The sequence below is a fragment of the Platichthys flesus genome, chromosome 2 (genome assembly GCF_949316205.1).
Source record: "Platichthys flesus chromosome 2, fPlaFle2.1, whole genome shotgun sequence".
In the NCBI taxonomy this organism is placed as follows: Eukaryota; Metazoa; Chordata; class Actinopteri; order Pleuronectiformes; family Pleuronectidae; genus Platichthys; species Platichthys flesus.
This window is the reverse complement of record NC_084946.1, coordinates 28,477,567-28,490,066: the sequence shown is the minus strand read 5'-3', so window position 1 is coordinate 28,490,066 and position 12,500 is coordinate 28,477,567. Positions and strand designations below refer to the sequence as shown.

Below are 12,500 nucleotides of genomic sequence, written 5' to 3'. Positions count from 1 at the left end.
AAGAAGAGCAAGCTCTGTCCTGTGCTGTCCTCTGGACTCCATTGAGGAAGTGGGGGACAGAAGGATGTTAGCCAAGCTGGCGTCCATCATGGGCAACACCTCTCACCCCCTGCATGACATTGTGGGGTCCCTGAGCAGCTCCTTCAGCAGCAGACTGTTACACCCACGGTGTAAGAAGGAGAGGTTCCGCAGGTCCTTCATCCCGGCTGCAGTCAGGCTCTACAACACCAGCACCACCTGATAATGTTGTAGTCCCTGTCTATTATCTTTTTCTCCACTAAACCTCTCACATCATAATATTCAACACTTAACATCTATATTTATATCATGGTCACTTAAAATGGTTACATTGCAATATTCATATTTCCAGTATGCTATCTTGTAGTATTATTTATATTATGGTCACTTACTTTCTAATTATTTTAATTATTTTCTGTATCATGGTCACTACTGTTTCATATTTTTCTATTTTCATTACAATAACACTTAACATCATTCCACTTTATCCACAGCACCTGCTTTTTGTACAGTGTCTGTTTTTGCAGGTTGTTTGTTTTCATACTCCTATTATGTGTAGTTTTAGAAGTGTACTTTTTTTTTTTTTTTACAGTGCTTCGACACTGTTACTTTAATTCTGTTTTTTCTATTACTGCTGTAACAAGTGAATTTCCCCATTGTGTGGATAAATAAAGAAATCTAATCTAAATGTATTTCAACCAGCTGTGAGTGTGCGTGAGTGTATGTGTGTGTGTGTGTGTGTGTGTGTGTGTGTGTGTGTGTGTGTGTGTGTGTGAGTGTGTGTTACCGTGAAAAGCGCACACAGCCTCTCCACCTTCTCTGGATTCTTCGGGCCTCCGTTCTTGTTCAGTCGCACCATGAACTTCTCACTGGAGAACAAACACAACAGCGACTCTGTTAAACTCTGCATGTGATGACACATTTATAAGAGTCCTACATATCCCAGGTTGTGTTTCTGTGTCCCCCACAGAGGACATCTATCTGCAGCAATTTCCTTATCACACATCACTCACACTCAAGGACAAGTGGGGGCTCAGTATCTTGCCCAAGGACACTTTGGCACTTGGAATGGGGGAAAACAGGGTTCGAACCGACAACCCCCTCCACCTCCTGAGCCTCAGTGTCCTCTGCTTTGGAGGCAGATCTCTGCACTTTTTAATGTAACGGTTCACATGTTAAAATTAACTTTTCAATGGGCCGAGCTCATGCAGACCCTGGAGGTCCACCTCCTCCTGATCAGGAGACACAGCTTCCTCTGGGAAACATCTGAGGAGCTTAAAAAGACTCAGTAGATAAAGTCTACAACAACAATTAGTGAGTTAAGGTTCTGTTGACGTGTGGACGAGAGGCTCACACACAGGAAACAGTTTGTGTTGCTGGATTAATGTGAACAGGGCATCGACCTTCTGTCAGTTATTTCAAAAACAATCTGCAGAAACGCTTCAAAGGCCGAAGACGTCAGTGATGCTCCTCCTCCTCCTCCTCTTCATCCTCCTCCTCCTCCTCCTCCTCCTCTTCATCCTCTTCATCCTCCTCCTCCCGGCTCCGAGGTAGAGAAGCTCCAGTTCACCCCTGGTGCCCTCGCTGACTCCTCGGGGGGGATTTCTGGGAGACAGAATTCTCTCAGATTTCTCCTCATGCCTCTGCCCCCCCCCAGCTGTGAGGACACTCTGAAGCAGCATGTCTCACCCTGTCCATCCCCCGTCCTCGTCCAGAGAGACGTGACCACTTGTCTTCATTCAATAAGCTGCAGCTTGACATTAATGCAGCTGAGCCTCAGATGCATTATGAGATTTCTCCATTTCAGAAGAGACTCTGAGGGAGGGGGGGGGGGGGTGTGCTGACACTAATCCAATGACATTTGCTCATGTTTCGTCTCTGTGATGCACAGGCACACACACACACACACACACACACACACACACACACACACACACACACACACGACATCAGGATGATGCATCTGGAAACACAATCGACTGACGCAGCCTTGTGTTGACAAATAAATGTAATTCCTGAGATTCTGAATCTATCTGGAAAATGTGTAACGTGACGTAAATGATGATGTCATCAGGTGCTTGTGTGATGTCACCACCCAACATATTTATATGTGTACAGTTCTATATGTGAAGTCACTTTGTTTTGGGGTTTCTTGTTTATATCTGAAGAACACGTATGTGATTGTAAGTTAGGGTTGTGTTGTAATCCCAAGAAGGAACAAGACAAATACACGACACAGAAACAGAACATATATGTTCATGAGTTTATGAATGAATAACAGATGTATGATTTCTCTCCAGGTTTGTTCAACATCATATTTGTTATTGTTTTATCTGCTATGAATAATTATATTAATAATACATTTATTTTTTGTTTGTTCCGAACCATATAAAAGACATTTAAATACAAAACAAACTGAATAGTCAAAAATAAAACAATAACAATAATTCTGTTTAATCAGCTGAACGTCATCGTGAGGAAAAACCTGCTGACTCATTGTGTGTTTGTCACTTTCACTGGATTTGATTCTTTTTATTCAGATTCCATTATTCAGCTCATTCTCACAATGACCCATAAACAGCAGCAGGTTGATGCCGATGTTTACAACCACGATGAGGAGCGACAAATCCCCCACAATGCACTTTGTGTCCGACTCTTTGAACTAAACAGTTTATCCTAAATCCCCAGAGACTAAACAAACACACACAACGAGGGGGAAGAGAGGAGGTTTCCCAATGATGTTATCACTACTGTTCACACACACTCACACACACACATGCAGACATAAACACACACACATGCAGACATAAACACACAAACAGACACGCGCAGACATGAACACACACCTGCAAACATAAACACTCAAACAGACACACACAAAATTGTACATTAGGCACAAGTATACTAATATAATTATGTACATTCATCATAATACACACCTACAAACACACACCAACACACATGCACACACAAACACATACACACACTCACAAAACCACTGTTACTATTATATGTCGACATGGATTTGAAAGAGGAAACACAAACAACGTAGATACAATCAGAAAATGTCCTGTTTGATACAAACGTGTTCAAACACACATGCTCTGATTCTGCTGTGTGCATGAATACAAATGCACACGCTCCGACATATACTGTACACACAAGTATGCATGGATGCACACAGGCATGTGCACACATGGTGGACACACACACACAAACACACAGGCAGGCAAATGTACTATTTTAGAATGCATATGAACCAATCAACATCACTTCCACTCCATTGAGGGTTCGTGCTGTTCGAGCAACACATCTGCACAACCACACACACACACACACACACAAACACACATACACACACACACACCCCCACACACACACACACGAACAGAACTGCCTCAGAGCAGATTTTTTTTCTGAATTTTAGTTCTCATGGTACAAATTATTTTCTCTCCATCATCACGGAATTTTAACGTCAGCGCACGAAAATGAGGCCAAAGCGTTTCTATCGCCCCCTAGTGGCTGACTGCAGTATAGTTCCTAACTCCTGCCTCCTCCATGTTAGCAGACGGGACATGGACCAAACAAAAAAATCAAAGTAAATACATTAAATGAATGTTTGTTAAAGACGTTTGTGTCATTTCAGGTCGTTTTTATCTCACCGAACTTTTTCAAGTGTTTCTGATCAGTTTGGGTTTAATTAATTATTTGATGATAGATAATCTAAATGAAAACAGACAATAAATGAGGTTAAAACATTTTTGCATAATAATAAAAGTCACAGTCACACAGACGTTGATTCATTCATACATTGCAGTGAATCATATCTGTAGTTAGACCTTAGCTGGAGGAAATAATCCGTGTCTGAGTAGCTCCGCTCTTTGTGTGTCTGTGTGACTATAGAACTGGGAAATGGGATTCCAACACACGTGGACACTGGAGACTCGTTCAAATAATAGTAAGAATAATCCAGGTGTGAACTGACGTGCACAGAGCGACTTGTGAGCCCATCACCGGAGACTGGCCTCAGGTATGAATGAGGCGGCTCACTCTCCACCATCTTTACATTCTCTCCACATGAGAGCTTCCTGAACTCATGAACTCATGTTCCTACTGCTTATATAACAGGAAGAAACAACACAGGACATCACTGACCCGGCACTGACCTGCTGCACGCACACAGACACACACACACACACACACACACACACACACACACACACACACACACACACACACACACACACTGACATTAGCTAACCTTTACCTGTTAGCATTGGGATTGCTCCACTAATGTATAATTGATGGGCGTTCATTAGGATGGGGTTGGGGGTCATGTATTATTCATACAGGTCTGTGCAGCCACTTACCAAAGTTTGTTCTACGTTATGAAATTAATGTGTCATGTACGAGAGAGAGAGGGAGAGGGAGGGAAGGAGGGAGGGAGAGAGAGCGAGAGGGAGGGAGGGAGAGAGAGAGAGAGAGAGAGAGAGAGAGAGGGAGGGAGGGAGGGAGGGAGGGAGGGAGGGAGGGAGGGAGGATCCAGCATGTGCGTGTTTTTTACTGTTCAGTGCTTATTCGCTATAAAGCAGGTTTGTATTCCTGTGTGTGTTCGACAGATAATCAGGGTCCTGTCTAAAATATACAACCAAATACTCGTCTAAATCTGAATTTAGACGAGTAAGTTTAATAAACAACACTTTCCTCAAACTGTCCATCGCTGCAGCTCCTGTTTGGATCTGCATTATGTAAATGTAGGGCACTGTCACATGACATCACAATGTGACGTCACGTGACATCACAATGCCCCAGAGGTTTTGGACTGTCAGGTTTTTCAGTGTTTCTGACTAAAGTCTGTGATGTAAGAATAATTCTGCTAATCACTAGTTTGAATTCAATAAAGTAACACAAAAACCACAAGGTGCTCTTACAAATCCAAGGAGCAAAAATTTTGTGTGATTGTGTGATTGTGTGTGTGTTTTCCACCTGATGGTCTTTCCCTCTCTCAGGTCGTACAGAGAGAAGAAGATGTCCGTGTCCTCCCCGATGCTGTTGTAGGTGAAGCTCTTCAGGTTGACCAGCAGGTGGTGTGGTACCGGAACTCTGCCCGGGTCACCGTGCCGTGGCCGTGTGCCATCGCCCTGGACACCAATGACACGCATGTTATTCTCATGACAATCACATTAGCGTGGTTGTCGTCATAAAAACGAGTTTTGGGGAAAATGTCTTGAGAACCAAAGGATTTATGAATTTTTCTCTCACGTTTAGAACCAAGTACTTAACTAAAGTACCTGATGACTTAATGTACTGTATACAATGTACTGCAGTACTGTACCTGTGTGGTGCTCTGCTGGACACTGTGTCTGCTGGACAGATGCTGTGGAAGAGACACAGTTCATTATATTCTACAACACCGTCTTCATTTATCACCTCATCTTCTCGTTGTGTTTTTAATCTGCAGAGATCGATAAAGTTCAATTTGATCTTATCTCTGTGTTTCCTTCATCTCAACCTTTTTCTGGGACAAATGTAAAAAACAGGGACGAGCAAACAGGAAAAGCTTTGTCTCCGTTTCAGAAAACACACATCAGCTCAGAATCATAACTTCATCTCGTCTGAGTAACTTTCTCCGTCTGTGTTTGTTCCCGTGTGAAAACATCTGTAAACCAAACAGTCAGAATCCGACAGAGCCGAAAAAGCTGATTTATTCCACAAAACGTTTGTATAATATTTATTTCTTCTTCTGCGGATTCTCTCCATCCTTCCAGCTGTGAACTTCACTGCTTCACCCTGAGTCTGTCCTTCCTCCTTCGTCTCGTCCTGTCTCCGGATCAGTCTCTAGGCAACAGGACAAAGGGGACTGGTGCAGCTCAGTTATTTAAAGACGCTGATCTAAGAAACTGAGCATCGAGTGTTTCTCAGGGACGTCGAATCCTCCTCACTTTGATGATTAGCTGCAGTTTTCTACATTTAATATTTTATTAAAACATCCACAGAAATCAGATGACAACTAACCCACAGATTATTCTTTAACACTATCAGCATATCTAAGTATTATTACGTTTCTAACAAATAAAGTAACTCATGGCGCCACGATCAGCTCCAGACAGAGGAAGACATTCTAATCCCTACATGTGGCTGCAGGGGGCGCTGTCGCTCAGTGACAAAGTGATGCTCTAATGTTTAGCATCAACATTTCATACCATTTTATAAAGATCTGAGACGCTTATCTGCTCCTCGTCCACCATCTCATACTCTTTCCTCGGCACCAGGTCCAGACCCATGTGTCTGAGAGAGAGAGAGGGAGAGAGAGAGGGAGAGAGAGAGAGAGAGAGGGAGAGAGAGAGACAGAGAGAGAGAGAGGTGATAAGGAAATATGATTTGATTATATTCACATGAAGTGTAAACATGTGTCTCATATAAATAAAACCAAGATTAAAACTAAATCTGAAACCTACCTTCACATATAAGTAGTTTATAAGCCTTGTATTTTTGTAACTACTCTCACAAATAGTGTAAAGGTACTTTTACTGTCTAGTTTTGGAGTAATCTGAGGCCAAAGTATCTACTAGAATACAAATTTCAGTATATTTGTCTAATTTTAAAGATTTACAATATTTCTGCCTTGAGTAGTTTACGAGCCTGATACTAGTTCACTTGTACAAATACTACATGCTAGTGTGTGTGTGTGTCTGTGTGTGTGTGTGTGTGTCTGTGTGTGTGTGTGTGTGTTCTCACTCGTTGCCCCAGTCCAGTCGCACGGTGATGTGGCGTTTGACGTCCCGGCTCTGATCCTGTGTCAGGTGACCTGACAGCATCTGCCTCCTCAGGTCGATCAGCTCCATCATCACGTGACGCACCTTGTAGAACAGATCCACCTTGTGTTTCTGACACACACACACACACACACACACAAAGAGAGAGTCACATTAATCCGTGTCACAAACCGCCTCTGTGTGCTGTCACTCCCTGGCAGGGAGCGGGGCGGCCACCAACAGGCTGTGCTGTGGTCGATTCCTCAGGTCGTCCCTGCTCAGCCTCACACGGGAGTCGCACACTCTGCCAGTGTGTGTTGATGAAGAGCAACACTGTGAACTGATCACAGCTCAAATCAACACACTCACTGTGTCCAGGTCCCGGCTCTGCAGGACATGAGGACTTCCCCCTGGAGGATTGACCGGGAATCAAACCGTGACCACCGAGGCTGTTAGTATGATATGTTTCTTCTGTTCATCGTGGTCCCAATAGTTTAATTATAATAAAGGTCCTTTTAGTTTTCTGTTTAATTACAACAAACTCACATGAATTTAACGATGTGTCCTGATTGTTTGATTTACTTTATAGGAAGTTCAGGATTTTTCCCAACTGTCAGTTTAAAACTGGCTGCTACAAAATAAAACTCTCCTTAAATCAAACTGCCATAATATAATGAACTGCTTCATCTCCATGCTGCTCTGTGTGTGTGCGTGTGTGTGTGTATGTGTGTGTGTGTGTATGTGTGTGTGTGTGTGTGTGTGTGTGTGTGTGTTTACAGGATGGTATTTAAAACATTATTCCCTGGGCTCCTCAGAGAACCTCCTGTTGCTTCGTCCCGTCACAAGTCGCTGATTCTTATGTTTTTAAATCCTGAAGTTTAAAAATATTAAAACTTTTAAACCAGCGAGTGCCACATTACACCAGCAGTTGCTTAGCAACAACACCAGTCAAGTACAGCAGCTCAGCATCTGTTTGTGAGAAGATGCCCGGTGGACTCAGAACCCGGTGGACTCAGAACCCGGTGGACTCAGAACCCGGTGGACTCAGAACCTCTGTGAGGGTCCACATTCAAACTGTACTTCAACATGTGACTTAACCATGCAGGGAAAGATTTTACATAAGATCCTAATGGAGGGAGAAAAGTCAACTTTAACTTAATTCATTACTTTCACACAAACTGGATTCATTTTCTCACTCATTTATTATTTCATCCACTAAAAGTTGAAAACAAATGAAGATCGAGGCCAAACAGGCTCTTTATGAATCACATTTAAATTCACCAGGTCCAGATTTATATTTGAACTATTATTAATACCATACTCAACCATTATATAATCCTTTTATACAGCTATACTATATTATAGACTATTATAAATAGTCATGTACTATTTGTTCAATCATTATTTAACTATTTTACTCATATTTATGATATATTTTAGTTTTTACAAGCTAGAGGCACAATATCAATTCTATAGATTATAAATTCAACCCTCATTCACAATATAGTAAAGTATAGTAATAAGTATAAGAGTACATCCTCCTTCACTGTTCATGTTCTGTTGCACTAGTTTGTGAGACATGAGATTTTGTTTGGCTGTAATCTTCATATGAGGACGAATGATAAAAAATTAAAAAGAAATTGAACTAATCAACAATATGATCAGTGATCTACAGGATGATACAGAGAAGTGAGATTCCCTGCAGCCGTGCATCTTAGTGATGAGAAACCGACGGCTGGATTTATCTGAAAGGAAACACAGAGGCTGTAAACACTCGAGAGCTTCTCTGCTTCTACCCGTCCTCCTTTCTTCATCTCCACAGTTCATTCTGCTTCTTCCACTGAGCTAATATCTAAAAGCTCATATATAACCAGCTCCTGAGGGAGCTCCTCAATCACAGCAGCAGGAGTCAGCAGCACCGGGCCCGAGTGGGATACAGACCAGAACCACAGAGACACACAAAACACACACCGCGCTCTGAGAGAGAGAGAGAGAGAGAGAGAGAGAGAGAGAGACAGAGAGAGAGAGAGAGAGAGAGACAGAGAGAGAGGGCGAGCGAGGCTCTCTGACACATTGACTCCAGGGAGCTGCCCGACACTTGCTGCCTCTTGTCAGTCTCTGGAGCCTCCGGGGGAAAGTGTGAAGTATGAGCTCAGCTGGAGTTCAGAGCGTCTGTGATTCTCCATCAGTCGAGCACAGGAGAGGAAACCTGTGTTCTTCACCTGCTCCAGATCCACAACGCCTCATCACTCCTCTAACTACCCATCAACCCTTCTTCTACCTGTTCAACCCATCCTGTGTGTCTCAGATCCTCTGACTAACCCCCTCTGAGCACTGAGTCTCTGTTCTTTAATGAAGAATTTCAATTTTTCTGACATGTTTGCTGATAAGGAAAATAAATATTACATCATATTTATTTATCATATTCAGAGCTGTCACAGCATTAACTCGTGAGCAGATTCTGACAGGTTTGCCTGAGGCAGACACACAGCTACACACTATCTACACACTATACAGCTCTTACACCTGCACTGAACTCCAGATAATCTCCTGAGTCAACAATAACTCACCAAGTTAAACATAACGAGTGTTTAACGACGATCAAATGTTCAGATTTCAATGAGTCGTGTTCATCCAGGAGTCAGATTCGTTCAGTGGTTCAGACAAAAGGATTTAAAATTGTTTAATCTGTTTTAACTGAGTTTGTTTAAATATGGGTTCAAATCTGAGGCTGATTTCAGACCTGCACTGAATTCCAGATAACGTCTGACTCAGTGACTCTGGACAGAACATCGAGAAACTGGAAGAAAACAAAAAACAGGAGCCTGCTTCGTTCTTCATATGAAACACAAAACTAAAGTTCATATCTGAAAACGACCTTCATCGTCTTCTCTCCCTGCATGAAATAGAAGTATGAATGTTTAGTTCTGATCCGGTCAAAGCTCGTCCTCCACTGGACTGAGGTCTGCTTTAAAACCTGGACTGTAGGTGTTTCTGTGACATCTGGACGTCCCAGTCTGTGGGAGGACGAGCTCCGACCTCTGACCCTGGATCAGCAGGACCTGGAGAAGGTGCAGCCGCTGACACAGTGGGGGGGGAGGAGCCGCTCGCTGCAGCTCGAGCTGGCGCCCAGAAATAGCCCCGCCCACAGCACAGATACAGAAAGATGGAGCTCTGAAAGAAGAGCGGTCCATCTGTGTTCCAGGGAAAGTTCAGTCTCACAGGTGGAGGCCCCAGCTCTCTTTTGTGAGCACTATTCGTGGATTTAGTTTCCCTCCCACCTCCCTCCCTCCCTAACTGCCTCCTCTTCCTCTCTCCCCAGCTGGAGTGAGTAATCATACCTTCACATCCTGCAGGGACCAGCACACAAACACAAGCATTAACACAGTTTAACACATCAGCGCCGCCTCAGCACCACAAACACCAGTCGAGCAGATCTCAGATAATGGTGCTATTCAGAGGAGATGAGCAGTTTCTTGATATCAGCTGCAGAAACCAAACGTCTGAGTGAAGCTGCAGAGGAGGAGCAGCTCAGCGTCGGGCTGCAGCTGAGTCACATCTTTACTCTCCTCTTTATCGCTGCATTGGCCTTTTGTTATTCTAGAGTTAGAAGGTAGAAGATCTTAATCACCCTGACAGCCCCCAAACTAGAGAGGTCCGCCGCAGCCCCCCCCCCCCCCCCCCCCCCCGATTAACAAACACCCACACGTTTTCAACCGGAGCAGGAAACTACATGGGCGGTTAACCAAGTGGGGGGTCGGGGACCAGAGGAGGGTCTCCAGAGGGGGGGACGCTGTCATTAATATGTAAGATGATGTGATTCGGTCTGACAGCTCTGATATCCAATGGGACAATGGTAACACCTCTGCTCCATTAGCGACATCCTGCTCCATCTTCACACCTGACAAATGAGGAGTTAAAAAGCCTGTTGGGAACTTACACAGCTCGGGGGGGGGGGGGGGGGGGGGGGGGGTTGAAACGTCTACTTGTGTCTCTGTCGAGGTTTAATCGTTGGATAAGAATTAAAGTAGAAGCAGAAAAATGATATTTTGCATCTGTACAGGTTCCAGATGAACGATCGGAGATGTGTCCCAGTTTCCGTCACGTCTGTGCAGAGTAAACACTATTTGTGTTGCTCTTACTGTAGCATCGCTAGCTACTTTGAGCGACTTCAGCTCATTAGCTGTGTCACCAGCTCGATATGAATCCTGGGACAATGTGAATGGAAGAGGCATTCGTTGGCCATATTTCATGAGCGTTAGAAATGGGAGAGGCAGGTCAAAAAAGAACTGTCGCCATGTTTATTGTGTTCCGAAACTCTTCAATCTTCGCTGCCCTCTAGTGGATGTTTGGAAAACGAATCTTTTATCGTATCTAAACGTAGTATAAATTCGCCTTAACCCCTTGTTGACAAATATCGCAAATTCACCTCAAACCGCATTCCGGTCTTAATGATTGTGCCTGATGGTGCAAATACTACACATACTGAGGAAGGTATTGGAAGCACTTTGCCGCCATCTAGTGGTCGGAGGGGAAAATACATACTAGCCCCTTGGGACTGTTATGTGCAGCAAAGTTATTTTGAGGTATTAAGCTGTATTTGAAATACCGTGATGATGGAACAACAATGATTGTCCAGAAAACATGTGATGTTAATCAATTTCAAGCAAAAGCATCAATATAATAATCTACATACCAACATTTTTTAAATTAAGGTTATGCCCCATTATGCCTAATGTCGCTAATTTGCCTTATACCTAAATGTATATCTATTGTATATGATATATTGAAATTAACAATCTCCACTTAATTTAGCATCTGTATGACAGGCCAAAAACACCAATAATATTTTTTTTATAGAATTGGAAATTAATTCAGGCAATAAGGAGTCGGGCCGCAAATTCAGTAATGAGATCTGTGTATCCGATTACTTTCGGGGAATTCCCTTTCTGAATCCTCCCAACAGGACGTGAGGTAACTCCCAACACCTCCGTAACGTTAGCGAACGTCCTACTTCGTTTTCTCGGCCGTCCAACTGCCGGCTGCCAAGTCGATGAAAACGAAAAACATTGAAGCAAATCACCGGAGGCCGTAAAAAGACCAGGTGGGTCTGATCTCCTCCACTGGACTGCTACTGGAACCCGTCACCTCCCGTCTCCCCGGAGGAACCAGAACACAGAGGTTTACACTGAGCAGAAACAGAGACTGAATGAAACCCTGAAGTTCAGATCAGCGTCAGAGGACGTGAATGAGAAGAAGAACAATAAACTGAATAAATCTTCTTCAGCCTCTTTCACTCTGGTCTCATTCAGTGAGAGATCTCAGGGGAAGGTTTTGGCACAAACATGTATTCAGAGCTGCAGAATGTGTTAAAGCCTGTTGAGGTCAAACTTCACTGTGAAGTATTTAAATGTGTTTCTGCTGAGTGACGTCAATAATCCAGGTTTCATTCTCAGAGGTGAAACTTTCACAAACGATCATTTTCACCTGAAAACTGAAAACTTCCAGTGAACCCGACTGAACAGTGAATAAAACCAGACTCAACTGCGTGTGACACAGATTCCAGAGCTGCTGCCGGAGCCTCCTCACAGAGATGAAGGTGAAGTTATTCTCTGAGTGATGAAACATTAAACTTTAAACTTGGGTCTTAATTCAAAATGGAGATTTTAAAACAGAAGTCACAGAATATGATTTATGAGGAAGTGACAAAGCTGTGGACGTTAATGA

The 12,500-nt window shown here is 43.4% G+C and overlaps 1 protein-coding gene across 1 annotated transcript in view; it reads right to left on the bottom strand.

Annotated features, from left to right (window-relative positions):
• The window catches only part of LOC133973261 (dedicator of cytokinesis protein 3-like), a 111,137-nt gene that overhangs the window by 28,695 nt on the left and 69,942 nt on the right, over positions 1-12,500 (bottom strand). Inside the window, exons 6-10 of the mRNA XM_062411016.1 lie at positions 6,757-6,905; positions 6,222-6,306; positions 5,354-5,395; positions 5,005-5,159; positions 806-887 (exon numbers count right to left, since the gene is read on the bottom strand). Of these exons, the coding sequence (XP_062267000.1) occupies positions 806-887; positions 5,005-5,159; positions 5,354-5,395; positions 6,222-6,306; positions 6,757-6,905 (513 nt within the window). The remainder of the gene's footprint in view (positions 1-805; positions 888-5,004; positions 5,160-5,353; positions 5,396-6,221; positions 6,307-6,756; positions 6,906-12,500) is intronic.